The sequence below is a fragment of the Electrona antarctica genome (genome assembly GCF_951216825.1).
Source record: "Electrona antarctica genome assembly, chromosome: 3".
Classification (NCBI taxonomy): domain Eukaryota; kingdom Metazoa; phylum Chordata; class Actinopteri; order Myctophiformes; family Myctophidae; genus Electrona; species Electrona antarctica.
The window spans coordinates 3,767,193-3,786,825 of NC_136808.1; the positions used below are offsets into that span (position 1 = coordinate 3,767,193).

At 42.8% G+C, this 19,633-nt stretch overlaps 2 protein-coding genes and 1 long non-coding RNA gene across 4 annotated transcripts in view; all 3 read left to right on the top strand.

Moving 5' to 3' along the window:
* Positions 1–19,633, top strand: part of LOC306920623 (UDP-glucuronosyltransferase 2A2-like) — a gene marked incomplete at both ends in the record, with an annotated part of 303,140 nt that overhangs the window by 112,198 nt on the left and 171,309 nt on the right.
* Positions 2,622–7,896, top strand: LOC306920165. The gene is made up of 2 exons (XR_013789622.1): positions 2,622–2,662; positions 7,553–7,896. It is a non-coding gene; the product is annotated as an uncharacterized lncRNA (long non-coding RNA).
* Positions 18,293–18,895, top strand: LOC306920007 (ubiquitin-conjugating enzyme E2 K-like; the record flags this gene model as incomplete). 2 transcript variants are annotated; one of them, XM_079496597.1, is made up of 2 exons in its annotated part: positions 18,293–18,508; positions 18,692–18,895. In XM_079496597.1, the coding sequence occupies 2 exons, from the start codon at positions 18,293–18,295 to the stop codon at positions 18,893–18,895; spliced, it is 420 nt and encodes a 139-aa protein (XP_079352723.1). The 2 variants fall into 2 exon arrangements, with proteins under 2 accessions (XP_079352723.1, XP_079352722.1); XM_079496596.1 differs by having other exon boundaries at positions 18,293–18,355; positions 18,509–18,895.

The window sequence follows — 19,633 nt, forward strand, 5'->3', positions numbered from 1 at the left end:
TCACATGATTGGTCCGTTTCGAACAAAATGCCACAAATCACAAACACACTGTGCAATTTCCGTGAAATTATACACGCACATTTCCACTCGGCCCAGGACGACATGCCACTAATTTTTTTCCCAAATCAGCCTCATGGTGGCGCTATAACAGGCCAATTCCTGTTTTTACCTATAACTGCATCGATCTGTATACAACTTATGTATGCGCACTCCCTAGAGGCCATGGAAAAACATTGTCCCTGCATCCCTCCACATCTGCCGGTTATAGCGCCACCATGAGGCCGATTTCTGCAAAACATATTGCTTATGTTAGTCGCACAGATTTCATCCAAATGTCACGCAAATCGGTACACATGATCTCTGTAGTCATGTGATCAAGACATGTCTGTTGGATTTCTCAGATTCTACACTGATTGGCTAAGATTGCCTTCCAAAGTTTTCAGGAGTGGCCCGTTTTGTACAAAATGCTGCACATGTCCTGCTTCTCCAGAATTATATCCTCATGCTATGAGTGATCTGGCTCTGCATTTCCTCAACAAAATGAAGAAAATTGTTGCAAAAAACTAACAAACAAAAAAACATGTTTATATTATACTCCTAAACATTTTGCCAAACATCTCACACAATCCTATCCTCCTGGTGGAGACCTGTGCCCAGAAGGGCACTTTTTCTAGTTTATGTTATGTTTTTGCTTTGAGAAGCAAATCTGGCAACCCGCAATGTTTTCATATACCCAGTTGCTTGGAATGCACGAACATGGCAAGTTGGCAACCTGTCCGAGTGGCCAGGTTTTTTGTGTTACTGGCAAACCGCAATGTTTTCATATACCCAGTTCAGTCAGGACAACTCAAGAATGGATGGAATATATATATTTATTGAATATAAAATGAGCAATATATTTATTATGGTTTGGCGATGAATTGGATCTGCTTTTTAGGTACTCAGATCAAGTGCATGAAATGAAATGAAATGAAATCTATATTTACCCAGGGTATCTGGGCTAAGCTCAAGAACTTGTTTCCAGCCAGGCCCTGCTCATAGAACACATTTCATCGTAGTGGTTCAATGCCTTGTTCAAGGGCACTTCAACGGTGGTAATTTTAACGTGTCGGACGGCTGATTCGAACTAGGAACCTTCCGGTATCAAGACTGCGCCGCTATCCGTTCGGCCACCGCTGCCACAAAGCGGCATCAGTCCCGGCCATCGGGACTCCGAATCCCCCGTACCTAAACGGCAGATCCAAAACGACAGGTGGTAGCTGGGGTGGAGGAGGGTGAGCAGCTAAAGTTTAAGCAGACAGCAGTGCAGCAGTATCAGTGTGCAGCAGCAAACAAGCAAGCAGATTGAGCAGTGCAAACTTCCAGTTTAAAGAAGCCAGTATGAAGATGGAATGAGTGTGTGATTGCCTGATCGGATGAAGTGAAAGATAACGTGATGCTGAGGCGGCGGCCCAATGAACGGCCGGCAGCAACTGCAATGAGTTTCCTGACTGAACTTGCTCTGCGCATGTCTGTGACAGGTGCGGTGCTCATTTGCTTGGAACCCGCAAACCTGGCAACGTGGCAAACTGGTCGAGTGGCCAGGTTTGTTTTTGTTTTTTGTTTTAATTAGAAAAGCAAACTAAGGCATTGAAGTTGTGTGTGTGTGTGTGTGTGTGTGTGTGTGTGTGTGTGTGTGTGTGTGCGTGCGTGCGTGCGTGCGTGCGTGCGTGCGTGCGTGCGTGCGTGCGTGCATGTGACTGTCAATGGGTTTTGCTAGAAGTGTTGTCTCAGCTGTAATCAATTCAAGGTGCCCAGCCTGCATGTGTGCACTGTGCAGAAAAGGCTCGATAGATCGCTACATAAGGCTAATTTGCACAGCTCATTAAATAATGAGGTGAATGCAGATCTGTGTGATGGCCAATATACTGTCTCCAGCAGTCTCTGTTATGCCTCAGAGCTGATGGAATAAGATGAAGAGTGCTCTCACTGAAAATACACTGATATACGCAGTACAAAGCACGCACACACACACACACACACACACACACACACACACACACACACACACACACACACACTTTGAAGTGTTAAACATTGTTGTAACACTTTAGCGCACCATGTGTGTGCAATTATTATTACTTTTTTTTTCATGCAAGATGGGGCAATGGCTGTCATGGCAGACTCCTGAACAGTGTTTGTGTCAAGTTTAGTGTAGCCTGCAGAGACCTAGGGCTCCATCTTATGCCATGCTTTATCTGCAAGTAATAAACATTTTCCGTGAATTACGCATTTAGGAGCTTCCACTATGCGTAAACGTTATCTTGCAGCCACACAACCCACTATTCATTTTGCCGACTCCTATATTTGCGGCTGGAGGTGTGTCTGTAGGCGTGTTGATGCGCTTTCCCTATAGCTATTGTTGTGTCTCAGTGGTTAGTTATCACCCAATATGCAAGCGCCGCTCTGGAGAGAGAGGGAGACAGAGAGCGCCAATAAGCCGCCGCCCTTTAGGTCGGGTGATTGACAGCAGGTACATCCCTCATCATCAACTCAGACAACTAGGAGCACCTGCATTCATTAGCGCACCTGAGCAAAGCAGTATAAAGGGGCGAGCTCTCTGTCTCTCTAACAGATCCACTCTCCAGAGACGAGGCGAGGCTGAGGGCAGCAGCATTGGGCGGTAAGCTAAGACACCACTATTTCAAATACCATTCTATGATATGATGAAATCCTTAGACTGACGAGTGTATTCTCTGTATCTCACTCGCAGGCAATATACCGGGCACGCACTCCGTGGCCGAAAGGCGCGTGCTCCTGTCTACATGTCGAAGTGTCCTTGCAGGGCAAGACACTGAACCCCAAATTGCTCCCGATGTGCTGGTTGGTACCTTGCATGGCTTCCGCCGCAATCGGTGTATGAATGTGTGTGTGAATGGGTGAATGTAACGCACAATCTATGTAAAGCGCCTTAGATAAAGGCGCAATATAAATGCACCATTTACCATTTTATTTACATCACTGGCATCCCTGTGACACCCGACAGACAACGCAGGGTGAAGCAGGGATTTTTGGCTAAATATGCATGGGTTCCCTAGAGTTCTGGGTGCGGTAGATTGCACACATGTTCTGATTCGAGCTCCGGCTCTGAACAGTGGCGCCTACTGTATGTGAACCGTAAGGGAACCCATTCCATCAACGTGCAGGTGATTTGCGATGCACACCAATATACAGTATATAATTGAACGTGTGCGCAAATCATCCTGGAGGTAGCCACGATGCTTTTATAATGGAAAGCAGTCTGTCATCCCTGCAGTCCCCTCTCGATGGGTGGCTGCTAGGTGACAATGATTGACGTGACATGATTTAAATTTTATTATAACAAAAAATACAATACAATACAATGTCAATGTAAAGGGAAAAAAATAATAATCCAACTTAGAAAAAAGATTTTCAAATATTTTAACCAAACGAAAAAATAAAGCTGAATTTTTCGATTGGTTAAAACATTTGAAAACCCTTTTTTTTTGTTAGTTAATCATAATATTTCATTATTATCAGCTGCTGAAGTGAAGATGCTCGTGCATGAGGTCCCAGGCGAAAAATAAATATATTTTTTCCATACTTAACTCTTTGAGCGTTTCAAGGATTTCTATATAGTAGGTAGACTTCTCTATGGCCAGAATGGCGTTTTTGAATGATTTATTGAAAATTCTCTGTTGTGAATGTGTGACAACGAAAGACCTTCAGAGAAAGCTTGACTTGTCTGCTTCCAGGAAAAAAATGAACTGAGTTGATAAAATGTTTAGTTCTTGTGTTGGAAGCCATTTAAAAGAGCCTGCATTTACACTGTTTCTGTTTCTAGGACAACCAAAAAAAGTTATGCCCGGTTGAAGTTTTATTTTCTAAATAACTTTTTTTCTGCTGGGCATACATAGCCATGCAATATCTCATTTTAAAGGGTGAGTTGTCTAGTTCAATTAAAATAAAATAAAAAGTTTCTCACATGTACCACTGTAGATATTTTGCCATCTATAAATAGCATGGTCAGTCATGATCAATCTGACCTATCCAGCTAAAAGTCCCCATAGCTCTGAAATTGGAACATCATATAAACTCAATTCTTTTTTGGGGTAAAATTAGACATTCTAACGCACATTTTGATATATACCATGTTTACATAGTCTTACCAGTACCTTGTCTATTCATGCATGTATCTCAAAAACCTGTTATGAAGAAACACAGTTTTGATAAAAAACACATCCAAGGACATTGTTTTGATATGACTTGGTGCCCATGATATGTATCAAAATATAGACTTGAATGTATACTGTATTATAAAAAAGAAATTGAGTTATTACCATCTACCGTTACAGAGTAAATCACAGTTGAAACTTGCTTAGTCATATACAATAAACCTCACAATAGTGAACAAAATAGTCATGACAGGTCTAACTCATTGTAAAAGCGTCTTTTATTTTTTACGACTACTAACATAATAAAATGATAAATATTACAGAAAATAAATAGGCCTACATACAAAACAGTTACTCCTCCCCTAGCTCTGATCCATAGCTCTAAATGCGCATTTAGAGCTATGGATCAGAGCTACTCCTCCCAAATGTCCCCAAACCCAGTCCTTGACGGTGTGTGTGTGTGAGTTAACCTGACTCCGCAATATGGGGCAGCAGAGTGTACACTGTGTTCCCCCCTCCTGCTCCCATCTGGGAACTCTCAGGCAGACTTGATGCCCGGCCACAAAACGGCCTGGCCAATCAGCAGCAGCTTCTAGCAACTTCTAGCAGCAGCTTCTAGCTTCTACTAGCTGCTGCTGATTGGCCAGGCCGTTTTGTGAGCAACTTCGCTTCTAGCTGCTGCTGATTGGCCAGGCCGTTTTGTGGCCGGGCATCAAGTCTGCCTGAGAGTTCCCAGATGGGAGCAGGAGGGGGGAACCCAGTGTACTCTCTGCTGCCCCATCTGGCGGAGTCAGGTTATGTGTGAGTAGGCTAAATAAAAAAAACACCCAAAAACTGCCCCCCCCTGAAATGAATGAATGAATGAATCCGGTTCAGTGTCGGAGAACGCCATCGCAGTCTTGACTCTTCATCCTCCTCCTCCTCATCTGATGCCAGTTCTAAATATATAAAAAGAAATAAACATTTTAGCTGTAGTCAGTGCACGCTACTATTACATGGCGTTTTACCCGGCTGCTGGCGATCAATGATTTTATTGTGCAGTGTCTTTGTGGGCCGAGTCGTGGCATGACAAATACAAATAGATGCTTGTATAAGTAGTATCACGATAAAATAATATGGCAACGTTAGAATGAAACACCAATGAGTGATCGGTGGTAATGTAGCTAGCTGCCCAGGGTATATCCAGCACCATTGCGTCGCAATCATCCAGCAACATTGGTACTGGCTATTGCCCGGGCTTGTGGCCCGGCCAATAGCCAGTACCATTTGTGCAGTGTTTGTTAGCAACTACTACTAGCCAACAGCCAGTGGAATATGGTGCTGGATATACGCTGGGCAGCTACATTACACGCGATCACTCATTGGTGGTGTCATTCTAACGTCGCCATATTATTTTATCGTGATACTAATTATACAAACATCTATTTGTATGCCACGATGCGGCCCACAAAGACACAGTACAATACATTAATTTGATCAGATGTTTTTGTTAGCTACGTCGATCACCTATAGTACCGACCCTTGTTATATATTCTCCGACTATGCATGTCACGATGACTAAACCAGTTAGATCTATCCATATATGGTTCTACCACATCTATCTGATATCAGCACTAGGTCGGCTCGGGCCAAATATAGGGATCGTCTTACTAGACATGTCATATTAGGGCATTTTCGAATACAATAAAATTACCTTTCAGCCTTGGTGGTAACTCCGGTGGGGAGAAGAAAAAACATTGCACACGTGTAATCCGCGAGGGTGGATGTTGCAGCCCGGCCAACGGTCTGGGACTGGAGAATGCCACTGGACACGGATGGATCATTTTTCAGATTGTTTTTTTTTGCGGCGACTGCAAACCTGGCTGAAAAACTCTTCCTCCAGTGCCCACCTCGGAGGAGTCAACCAACCCCCCTGTTCACTGGGGGCTGGGCGTCAGTTTCCAATAGGAAAGCATACACGTGTGTCACGTGACACGGGAATTCTGGGAAATGTAGTTGATATTTATGCTCAATACTATATACAGAGGTGCGGACCGAATTAATATATTGGTATTAATAAAAAAAGAGAACTACGGAAAATCACGTACAGGGCAGAAAAGACTAATGCAAAACTCCACGTGTTTTCCAGTAGTAATCTGTCTAAGGGTTAAGTACACTTTTTGCACAGAAAGTATGCTAAAAGTATACTTGTACTGCCTCGAATCATATTAATAGTAAAAAAAATATATTTTTGCTAAATATAATATAAGTGAACATAAATGTATTTGTAATTTAGCACATTTGTGAACTAAAGTGTACTAAATGAGAAATATATTTCTAATAGTATGAAAATATGCTTTTCATAAGTGCATTACTTTTAGGTTTTTAGTTGTCTAACTTAAATACATATAATTTCAAATATATTTGTAATTATTATATTTTAAATACTTTATCAATATATTCATAGCTAGTTCTCCTGAACATGCATTTATTGTAAAATGTACTTTAATTATAATAATTAAAAATATGCAATATGCATTCTTAGCATATTTTAAGTAAATATATTTGTAGATTGTAATTTTTTAAATGCATTCTTAGCATATTTTACGTAAATATATTTGTAGAGTATATTTTTAATACATTATAAATACAATAAAAGTATAAACTGCTTTCAGTATATTAAGTTTAAGTATATTAAGTACTAATGTGCTATAAATACTGCCAGGTGAAATGGGAGTGGCTAGAGGAAGTCAATTTCCCAGCATACACTGGGGCGCCAAGGACCGTGTGTTATTGTTCTTATATCTGTTATTATTTGAATATTAGAATGTGTACTGGAGTTATGTTATGGGTCATTGTGTTTAATGTTTTGTTATGGTATTAACAAAAAAAGTATGATTTATGTTGTTTTATGTGATTTGTTAGTACAACCATGAATGTAAATGTTTGTTTGGTCATTCTCTCTCCCCTTTTCCCATTCATAATATGTATAGTATCTGTTGGAAAGGCATGGTTGCTCCAACAAAGAGGTATATATGCAAATATATATATAAATTATGCTTAATTATGCTTCATCCAATCAGGATAGAGAGGGGCCTTCCGCCAATCATGATCGAGCAGGGGTGGGCCTTGGTGTGCATGCTGTTGGCCTGTTGCGTGTCCCCCCACTGTAGTATGTGCATGTGCACATCTTGTTACCGCCCCCAAATCACTGAATGCTCCTTAAGTGCAACTTAAGTATAATAAGTACAACTTAAGTGGTTTCAAAATAACACAATTTAAATTCAAATAGTTTCAAGTACAAATAAGTACATTTAGTACACTTTCAAAAAGTATAATAAGTGTATTATTTTTGGTAAGTGTATCATTCAGGAGTTTCTTCCTCCCCTCACTCGCAGGCGTGGGCGACGGGACGGCTGACCACGGGAGGGACAACGAGGACAAGTGGGAAGGCTGCGTCCCGCTCTGGTGTTGGGGGGAGAGCGAACACTGTATCGGCGGGGGTCTCTGCCCAGAATGCCCCGCCAACGACTGCCGTCTGCTCTTAAGAACAGCTGCTAGTCCCGCCGAGCCCCCTTCTCGGACTCATCTCGCTCTCCCCCTGTTCCTACCTGGTCCATCTCCTCCTCTAGCTACGGCGGCGAATGGTTCATCTGTGAATATGGATATGGACAATATCATCATTAGTTATGCTTATTAAGTCTTTTCATCTGTTTATTGTTGAATAAAATGTAATTTGGTAGCCTACATGTTTCTTCATTTTCCCTTGTGGCATACTTTGCCACTCGCTTTCACGTTTGTTTGAAATATAATTTGGAAAGAAGCCATATGCCTCCTTGTTTAATCTAGTCATGTTGATCTAATGGTGATTTTATATGGTGATATTTTCCGCGTTGAGATGTATAATTAATTAACTTGAATCACACATTATTTTGGGAGTTAATTAAGTGCAGGTGTAGCTTGACTTGGTTGGATGCCCATTTTGACATGGTTTTATGTGGGCGTTTTGATTAGAAATGTGTGGATTATGAATGTGCTGCCTTTAGTTATTTAGCTTTTAATTGCAATTGCGTGTCTACGGCCTTCACGTGCACAGTGTGAAATGTTTGCAATGTTTGTCCAACACATGGTGGTACTAATTATCTCTGATTAATGTAGGCTTATGAGAAATTACAGTGCATAATGAATGACCCCCCCGGGGACCCCCACACGGAGTTGCACCACTTCACACGGGTGTGATTTTTTTAAAGCTAAGAGACCCTTTGGTTGTATTGTATTGTCTAGAGGGGCGGGTCGCGGCTGAGATTTGCGCACGCCCTGATTGGTTCACCGATCTGTCCGTCAGCCCCGGTCCCTCCTCTCACCCCCCTAGTGCAGCACTACGTCACATAATTTGAAGCGACGCCCACCCGGAAGGGTTGACTCCCACTTCTAGACGAGAGCGGCTAATGCGTTTCCCCAGGCCTTCAATTCTAGCACCGACAAAAATGAAAGCCTGGGTACCGGGGCTAAAAAGCTTGTAAATAAGCTGAGAGATCCACACCCCTTACTGTAGCCTATTTCTTGTGGTAAAAGCGCACAAAATACATTTCTTTCCCTGCCTTGATCTCCTTACCCCACCCCTCGTCGTCTTTTTTTTTCTTGATGGGAACTATATGCAGAAAATCGAATTTCATCCACTTTTTTACCTGTAAAACTGTGATGTGACAATAAAGGTCCCTGCACACGCGCCCATTCTGCAAGGACCTTTAAGCTGATTCTGAAAGTGCCTAATATAAATGCTGAAAAGTACAAACACGTGTACATAAACAAGCTTAGTGAATGAGACCCATTGTCTTTATTGTTTACACAGGAAGTAGATTGTGTCTTTAGGATTAAGAAGAAGAGAGAGGAAGTCAATTTGAACTGCGGAGCAAAAGAGAAACCAAATGCTTCAACCTTTAATGGGAGAAATGCTGAGCCAGCAAGCCTATATATTTAAGAGTTCAGCTGTGTTTCCCTAGTCCCTGACACACTTCATAGCTTCCAATTGTGTCTCAAGAAGTAATCAGGAGATTTTGTGATGGATTTTGTGATTATTATTTAGCCTGGCTAATAAGCCAGACTAATATCACACAACACTGTCGCGGGATGGCAATTTTTTTGTCTGGCTTATTAGCCAGGCTAATTATTATTCTCTCTCCTCTAATTCTGCTTTGTGGTGTTTAGAATCACCCTCAGTGGTATTGTAATATGTTTCCACATTTCAACTGGGTTTGAGTGTCATTGTAAAAAAATGAGCAGTGTATGAGCACATAAGTTGGGGTAGCTACATGTGTCCCTCAAGTAGGGTGTTTTTGTAGTACATACTTTCCCAGTAAAGTGGCAGCAGGTCTGTATTGTATATTTCCCTGCAGGTCTCTCAATTCATCAACACCAACCCCCAGCTCTACCTCCACAAATGGCCACTTTACCTCCATGAATTGGCCTCCGCTGCAATCTTGGCTATTGTCAGATGTAGTTTAGAGGCTATTTCTTAATGGAGAAGCCCTGCTTACTCTCTGACCTGTTTCCTCTTTGTGAGGTGCTCTCGCTCTGATTGGATAGTGTTGCAACCTCCCTCCGGGAAGAGAAATGTTTTCTTCAGGTATTTGAGGGTGGCTACGGTGGAATGGAGCTGTTCAGTCAGATACCGTACAAAGGTGCAAAATGGCAGATCTTGTACTGTACTGTAGCTCATTAACTAGATTTTAAAAGACTCTCACTGTCCTGCTATTATAATTACTATGACACTGGTTATCTCGGTGTTACTGAGATTACACTTAATACTGTAAATCAAACCATGGTATAGAATTATTGTGAGATTATTAGAAAGTGTTAAAATAATTACAATCTCAGTTACATAACCATGATTATTAAACCAGAAAGACATGGAATTATAATGTGGATGTGGTTGACACGATCAAGCTGTATTTCCTTGTAGAGATGGCCTTTACCTACAGTATATAGCGACCTCACAAAATATTATACTATGAGCTACTATGTTATTTCACTCATGCACTCCCTATCTCCCTCAACAGCTCTGCTACCGCAGCTCATGATACAAATCTTGTCGCTGGAGGGGAAAATATGTGGGAAATGTTAAATATGTCCGTTCTATCTTTCTAAATACCAACCGACCACAGTGATACAGAATCTGATAATAACCATTGTGGCCTTTTCTTCAAACCCCTGAGGATGCACTGGAAGGTACAGAGTACCACAACTGCTTTATTACTGACAGCTGTCACTCACCGGAGCTGTGGGAAGTGAAGTGGTTTCAAATGAATTCTTATCTATTTGTGGTCCCCCAGGGGTCTAACTTGGGCCAGTCCTTTTTCACTCTACATCTACACCCAAATCTTTCCACCGGAAATATCTAAGTGCATGTTGCAATGTGATGTCCACCTTTTATGTCATGCCCATGGGGTTCATGTGGTAAACAGAAGAAGGCAGGTGTTTATTAATCGGCTTCTGATGGCTGATGGCTGCTCAGTGGTGCTCAGTGCTGTTAGAGGTTACGCATCTTGCTCAGGGTTTTATCTTTTCTGGATCAGGGTCCACTTGAAAATCTCCAAAGTGTTCCCGACCACCCATCCGACCTCACAAGTGGTCAGATGGGTGGTCCATTTTAAAGGTATATTCAGTGATTTCACTTAATTCAAATATCACTTATCTTTTCTTATTTTTTGGATAATCCTCCCTACTATAAAGTGTGTTGACCATATAAGGAGTGCCTCCCTGTCCCCAGTGAGCCCCTGGAGTAAAAAAAACCCTAGTTTCGGTTTGGGCTTTGGGTGGCAAAGCTTTCATCCAATCAGGATGAGAGGGGCCTTCCTCCAATCATGATCGAGTGCAGCGAGCCTTGGTACACGTGCTGTTGGTCTGTTGTCTGTAGAGCGTGTGTAAGTGCACATCTTGTTACCAGGGCGGACCAGGGTTTTTTCCAAATCACCCAATCACTGAATGCTCCTTTAAGTTAAGTTCCTAATTATCGGTATCACAATGAAAACCTAATTGTCAGGGTTTTAAAGTAAATACCACAACGTCAGAGAATAATGTCAAATCTGGGAATACATGTCTTACCAAGAAATTCTTCACCAATGTATTTGTAAAGGCGTCTACTAACACATCCCACATTAGTTTCTATTCAGCCACCCTAGGGCTGCTGAAAGGTAACCAAAATAAGACAAAATGTTCTAAATTTCATTATGCTTTAAGTAGCATGTGACGTGTCAAACTAGGGTTTTTTCATGATTCTGAATCCATTCCAAGCATTATTTCTGCACGAAAAACACTCCTTGGGCTAAAACGGCCATAGCCGTGATGAGGTCAGCACATTTAGGCAAGTGGATATGGCCAAATTTAGCCCAAGGAGTGTTTTTTGTGCAAAACGAAGGCTTGGAATGGGTTCAGAATCATGAAAACCCCCTAGTTTGACATATCACATGCTACTTAATTCATGCTATACCATTCAACAAATTAGTTTAGACTCTTCCTCACCCAGGAGTCAGCCCAGCTCCTTATCCAGACGTCAGTCATGTCAAAACTTGACTATTGTAACTGGCCTACCGGCATGCACACTTAGGCCTCTCCAATTGATCCAAAATGCCGCAGCTCGCTTGGTCTTCAACCAGCCAAAATGCTCACATGTCTCCTCGCTTCTCTGCTCCCTCCATTTGCTCCCGGTCGCTGCCCGCACAGAATGCAAAACTCTGATTCTGGCATTCAAAGCAACCAAAGGCATGGCACCCCCATATCTTGAACATCTGATTGAACCCTACAAACCAGATCAGCCAACGCAGGGAAGCTGGAAGTACCTTCACTAAAAGCGCCGCGACAACGCTCCACACATCCCAAACTCTTCTCCCTTCTGGGTTCAAAACAATGGAATGCACTTCCTATTACAATCAGAACTGCAGACTCACTCTCAATCTTCTGCCGTAGTCTGAAAACCCACCTCTTCAGACTCCATCTTGGCCCGTAGCACTTGTTGTAGCACTCGCCCTAGCCCAACGACCTTACAGGCGATTGCAAAGGCTCAACTTATGTAACTTAGATAGCATTTTATGTAGACATTGCACTGTATAGTATATATGCATAGTTTCATTATATAGATCCATCCATCCATCCATCTTTAACCGCTCATCCACAGTCGGGTCGCGGGGGCAACAGCTCCACCAGAGCGCTCCAGACCTCCCTCTCCAGAGCAACATTAGTGACTTCCTCCTGGGGGATCCCGAGACGTTCCAGTGGGAACTCCTCCCAGTGGGACGTGCCTCAAGGACCTCCCTAGGGAGACGCCCGAGAGGCATCCTAACCAAATGCCCGAACCACCTAAGCTGGCTCCTTTCCATGCAAAGAAGCAGCGACTCTACTCCGAATCTCTCGTATGACTGAATAACTTCTCACCCTATCTCTAAGGGAGATGTCAGCCACCCGTCAAAGAAAACTCATTTTGGCCGCTTGTACTTGCGACCTTATTCTTTCGGTCATGACCCACACTTCATGACCATAGGTGAAGATTGCTCGGTAGACAGAGAGCTTTGCCTTCTGGCTCAACTCTCTTTTCGTCAGTGCGGTACAGCGACTGCAATACCACCCCTGCTGCTCCGATTCTCCGGCTGATCTCCTTCTCCGTCCTCCCCTTCAAGTACCCCGAGATACTTGAACTCCTTCACCTGGGGTAATGCCTCATTCGCTACCCGGACTGCACAATCCACCAGTTTCCTGCTGAGAACCATGGCCCCTTAGCTCACCAAGCCGAATACCCTCTCCGCCACGACAACGCCTCCTGTTTGTAATTTTCATTATATAGATATTCCACTGTTATGTTCTTATCTTACATATGATTCATGATAACTAGTCTTTATGTATTTGATGTATCGCCATGTTATTGTTCTTGCTTAATGTAAATCGCTCTGGATTAGGAGCGTCTGCTAAATGCCTAAATTGTATAATGAAATTTAGAACCAGATTTGACTGAGACCTCCAGCTTTTCACCAGAGGAGAAAAAATTATGTATTTATATTTTATACAAAATGAGTTAATAGCACAGGCAGACTCTTCACATACTAGAGAATGTCTGAAATAAGTGTCACAGCTGAAATCGACATGTAAATATGAAATAAATGCTTAAACATGTAGCTAGGTGTAATGTTAGAGACCACAGAAGTGAAGCTTTCAAGCCTGTTAGTTAGTAGATCTTTACAAACACATTGGTGAAGAAAATTCTTGGTAAGAAATGTATTCCCAGATTGTATTAATATCCTCTGACTAAAGCGGCGCCCGCTGGCCTATTGGTCCGGGCACATGCCACATATTGGCTCTGGCCTGACACCACGTGTTCGAGTCACGTTCATGACGACCTTTGCTGCTCTCCCCTTCTTCTCTCTCTCTCTCTCCCTCTTTCCTGTCTGTCTTCAATGTAACTAGCAATATCATCTTCGCAATCTTAGTGTTTTGCCAATGAATAGGGTGGGGTCCCACTTGCAATATCTCCACCAGTGGGCCCCAGCCCTCAGGTTTGGAATCACTGCTCTATACAACAGGGGCACCTTTTTATTCACTCTGAATGTACTGTTGTCACAAAACGAACGGGTGCTTTTTGAAGGATATGGTTAATCTGTCGTTGACAAAGTGATATTCCTTGTACAGAGCGATTATTCTGGGGTGTATTGTAGTGATATTCAATGATGCATCGCAGGTTGGCTGGGTGGATGTCATTTTGAAGTATAAGCCTTTGTTTCATATGTGAATGATGAAAACACTTCCATCCTCTTATTTCTTATACTTTCCAGGCCATCACTTAGCAGCCCACATAGTTTCACTGAGCGGTGTGTTATCTTTCTCTCTGTCTCATTCCATTGTTCCTCCTGTCTGTTCCCACCTCTGAGTCTGTATCTATATTTGTCTCCACCAGGCCGAAGGCATGGGGAGAGAGTATGTTTTGCACTCCGTCCGTCCGTCCGTCTGTGTGTGTGTGTCCATCCGTGTGTCCGTCCGTCCGTCTGTGGACAGCTAATCTCCGGCACTGTTGGCTTGATCGCAGCCATACTCTGCACACACTCTTCCCACACACTCTGCCACAGCTGAACCTCTGCCCCACATTGGCCTCTTATAGCCCCACCAGGAGGCCGGTTTGTGCAAAACACTTTTTTGGACAGTACACCTATAGATTTTATTCAAACATCACGCAAATTAGTACACAGTCTGAGCCATTCAACGAAACGGGTCTTTCAGATTTTTCAGACTCCATCCTGATTGGCTAAGATTGGCTTCCAAAGTTCGCCGGAGTGCTCAGTTTCAAACAAAATGCCACAAATCATGAACATATCGTGTGATTTCCGTGAAATTGTGCACGCACTTTCCCACTAGGCCGGGGAAGAAAAGCCACTTGAACATTTTCAACTCAGCCTCATGGTGGCGCTATAACTGGCCAATTAGTGTTTTTTACCTCTAACTGCACTGATCTGTGTAAAGTTTGTATGCACACTCCCAAGGAAAAACCTTTGCCTGGAATTTTTTACATCTGCTCTTTATAGCGCCACCAGGAGGCCGACATATGTAAAACACATTTTCTAATATTACTCCTTCAGATTTTATCAACATTTCAGGCAAAAAACACATGCTCTCCATAGTCATGTGATCAAGACGGGTTTGTTTGATTTCTCATAATCCATCCTGATTGGCTACGATTGGCTTCAAAACTTTTCAGGAGTAGCCCGCTTTGTACCCATTTTGTACAAATCGCCACAACTCCTCAACACAGTGTCCGGTTGCGGTGAAACTGTGCATGCATATTCCCACTAGGCTGAGGAAGAAATGCCACTTGACAGTTTTCAAATCAGCCTCATGGTGGCGCTACAACAGGCCAAGTCACGTCACACACACACACACACACACACACACACACACACACACACACACACACACACACACACACACAATGTCAGGCATTCTCATATATAGGGCCAGATCAAGGGGCCAGTGAGGCGCTCCAACGTTGAAGCACTGGGCCCTAGTGGTAAGAGTAAGGACTACAGACGGACCCGTGGATTCATGACGAGGAAACCCCGTGCAGCTGGGCTTTAACATTGAGCGCTCGGTTGCACTTCCGCATTTGCCACTGACTGCAGGGGGAATGGATTTGTTCTGGACACGTAACTATTTCAATTTTCAACCGGCATACGGTAGATGTAGGAGCCAAACAGAGCTGATAGTTATTTTCACACTTAATTCTTTCAGCGCCATTGTTGATTAATGGCAATTGAAGCCTAATTTTGATACTAACGCTTACCACCATTGCCGTTGATTAATGGCAATTGCGTCCAACTTAGATTGTCGTCGCCATAATAATCCATTCTATCTGTTTCTTTCAATCGCCTGTATCTCCTATTCCTTGTCCCAGATGGCATTTTTGGTCAAAACAGCGTTTCTTTGACGGCACAGAGCTGGCGATGTGGACCTCTCCAGTGCCCCGGTTTGGATTCATATTGTAAACAAGGCCTGTCGAGGCTCCGTTCAGCTTCCTAGGATAATCTACTTCCGGTAGACTGGAAATGTGGCTTTTCAAAATAAGAGCTCAAATGCGAAAAATGCTGGCGTGAATTAGACCCTAATTTTTCAATAAATGCTAGCGCTGTAAGTGTTAATTGATTGGTGATGGGTGTATAGGCACCTCATTGGCACCCAATTGGTGAGAGTTGCCTCTGTGGGTGGCCTCCAGTGGTTATTTAAGTAATGGCTCTCCCCTGCTCACCTTTTGTTGACCGCATTTGCACTTTATTTTGATTCATTCACATTTGGTATTTTTGCACACTGTTTAAATTATTAGATTCTTTGCACATATTTATTACATGTATTTATTGGAAGTATTGTAATATTTGGTGCACTGATCTATAAGTAAACACCCAGTGTCAATGTAATCCTGGGCGCTACACTTCCTCTGCCAACCTGGGGGGGCAGCGGACTGACCTCATGCTTCCTTCTATGCATGAGGAGTCCAAGCTGCTTCTTTTCACCTGACAGATAAGATAATATCTTTATTGTCACTGTATGAGACATACAGCGAAATTCGAAATTCCGGACACGGGGAGAACATGCAAACTCCACACAGAAAGGCCATTTCGCCAACCCAGCCTCGGATATGGGCACTGATGACGTGGAGGAGGGAACACGCCCCCAGCACCCACAGCATCCTCAGCGGGAATCGAACCCAGGACCTTCTAGCTGTGCCGACTGTGCCACCGTGCAACCAGTTTTAAACTTGAGCTTCTTATTTGGTTATGAATCTTTATAGTTTGCGCATCATTACAGTTTATATGTCTGCCAGGCTTAGCCTGCCGGCTGAAGGATATATTGGGTATATTATCAGCCATAACAGTAGCCTATAGTCCTTCCTAGTCAGATAGTTGGCTATACTATGAATGGTTCATTTGATGATGTCGTTAATAATATTAAAATTATTTGCGGGACATTTGGAGTTAGTTAAAGGAGAATTCCATGCTAGAAGGCTTTCTGATCTTTCTTACCTTTCTTTGTAGTTGTTACGTCCCCACCAAAGAGGTCCAGGTGTTTTTTTGTGCAAAAACTCCTTATTGGCTATTTCCCCTACCATAAGCCCTCAATGAATTGCATTGAATTGAATGGGAATTGAATGGGGCTATGAGGTGTTGTGCTAATTCGCTTATTTCCATCGAAATAAGTAGTAAGTGTGCCGCTTGGGATATTATTTACATTATGAAGAGAGGGTATATACAAAAATAAATAGATAGAAATAAGCGAATTAGCACAACACCCCATATCCCCATTCAATTCAATGCAATTCATTGAGGACTTATGGTAGGGGAAATAGCCAATAAGGAGTCTTTGCACAAAAAACACCTGGACCTCTTTGGTGGGATCGTAACAACTACAAATAAAGGTAAGAAAGCCTTCTAGCATGGAATTCTCCTTTAAGTTGCCACTTGGCCTAATGGAAGTTTGGTGCCGACTCTGCCGCCTGCCGATCGAGGCATGTCGTTCATGATGAGATCAACATAGTAGCCAATTAATACCACAAAAGAAATGTGGCACATCATTCTGTGCCCACCGAGGCAGCCTGCAGCGAGCTGGAGACGTAGAGCTGTCTTAAAACTACACGCGATGCCATTCAATAATGTGGACTTCTATTTTGTATAAATTAACACTAGTGACTGTCAGTCTGTCTCTGTCATGTTTGTGAACCATATAATATGCATAGGCAAGCTGCGCAATTCCATTTTGGTTAATATATAGGCTATAATTTCTTAATGTTGGAGATATAGCCTACATATTTTATTTGAGGTTTGTGACTATTAATTGATTCAGCATGAAGACTAAAGCATGCTAAATGCATTTACGCTTTGTTCATGAACCTGATACATCAGGGTGTCACTTGACTTGAGATACGCTCAAAGTCACAGTAAAAAAAAAAAAACATGAATTCCACACATAACGTAGGAATGGTCGTAAATGTCCGTAGGCCTACGCTCAAAATATGAGCATAAATTGCTTCCTGAGTCTGGCCCATGGAGTCCCGGCCAGTCTATGAAGTCAGCACTATAGCATCACATTGATCTTATCAGAGAACTCCATATTTGGGGATCTTATCAGAGAACTCCATATTTGGGGATTTATCGATTTTTTTTGAACAACCACCAATCCAAACAATGTCCCAGTGCATTACTGCCTCCGGTCCTATTGCAAGGCATTTGCAATCGGTCCGATGGATCTCGTGATACTGGGACACACTAACACACAGATATTATCGTAATAATCCTTTTTGATTCTCTTGATTATATTTAATGACATCATGATACGTATAGTTCATAATGTCATCCTACAAGTATTTCATGGTGTCATCATTCATTAGCATGTTCATTGCAGAGCTGGAACCGTCTCAGTATTTGTTTGCCAGCCGTACTACGATTCCACTATTATAGAGACTGACGCAGCCGGTGCATACAACCCATAAAACCTCATTTGCTTTTTCAAGGCGAGCTGTTTTGACGTGTAGACAGGTAGAAAGAAGGCAGATACGTTGATATCCCAGAGAAAGGCAGCTGTGAAGATCCGCCACAAACAACGGGGAAGAAGCCATGGCTAATATTGTGGTCCAGAGGATCAAACGGGAGATCAAAGACGTTCTTAAAAGTGAAGAGACAAGTAAAAACCAGATAAAGGTAGATCTAGTGGATGAAAACTTCACCGAGCTAAGAGGGGAGTTTGCGGGTCCACCAGACACACCATATGAAGGTGGAAGGTACCAGCTCGAAATAAAAATCCCCAAAACCTATCCATTCAACCCACCAAAGGTGCGGTTCATAACTAAGATATGGCACCCAAACATCAGCTCTGTGACTGGAGCAATATGTCTGGACATTTTAAAGAACCAGTGGACAGCTGCCATGTCTCTGAGGACAGTGTTGTTATCTCTACAAGCTCTCCTTGCTGCAGCCGAACCAGATGACCCACAGGATGCAGTCGTAGCAAGCCAGTACAAGCAGAACCCAGAGATGTTCTATCAGACGGCAAGGCTGTGGTCTCACGTGTACGCAGACTCTCCTGTTTCCAATCCCGACTACGTGCAGAAAATAGACAAACTCTGTGCTATGGGCTTTGAAAAGAATACAGCAATAGTGGCTTTGTCAACAAAATCCTGGGATGTGAAAACAGCGACAGAGATGCTCCTCAGCAACTGAGTCCCAGCCAGGCTTGACAATGCCCAAAATCCTCATCAACAGCATCAGCTCCTCCAAGTTGCCATTTCACCTTTTGCCTTCCATTATTATTATGTTGATGCCCACCAACCACATCGTCAAATAAGCAGATTCTCACTGCAACTCGCTTGGCCAGGACCCCATTAGTGTCACCGGGCCAACGCACTGGATACCCCTTAGCATCACTGTTCACTGCTCGGTGTGGTCTGAGTTACGTGACACATAATGTGGACCATGTAAACATAAAATAAAGAAAAACACGTCCAACCTGGCAGGAGCAGGTTATCATCTGTTTTTGTCAATATGGTATGCAGACCTACAGCATATTGGGGACAAATAATTTAGTTGGATTGCAGGTGAATGATTTATGTGGATCCGGGTAATGTCAGAGCTGATCCACCCATGATGCTGTTTTTATTTGTATTTTATTGTCATTTGTAGGACTTTAATTTCACACTGGAAGTCAAAGTTCAGTGTCTGATGAGGGTCCTCTAAAACTACTGTACTGGCACCTGTCCTAGGAGAGAACTACGGTATAAAAACACTTAAAAGGCTCACATAGTTTTATAAAAGTCACATGACTGATTCTGGATCTTGCATTAGAAGAGCTGAGGTTTTTTATTAAAGTTTTTGTCTCTTTTTTTACTTCTCCTTCCGCCAGAAATAGTAGTTCTGGCTGAACCATGCAGTCGGTTTTCGCGAAACTTGGAGATATGGTAG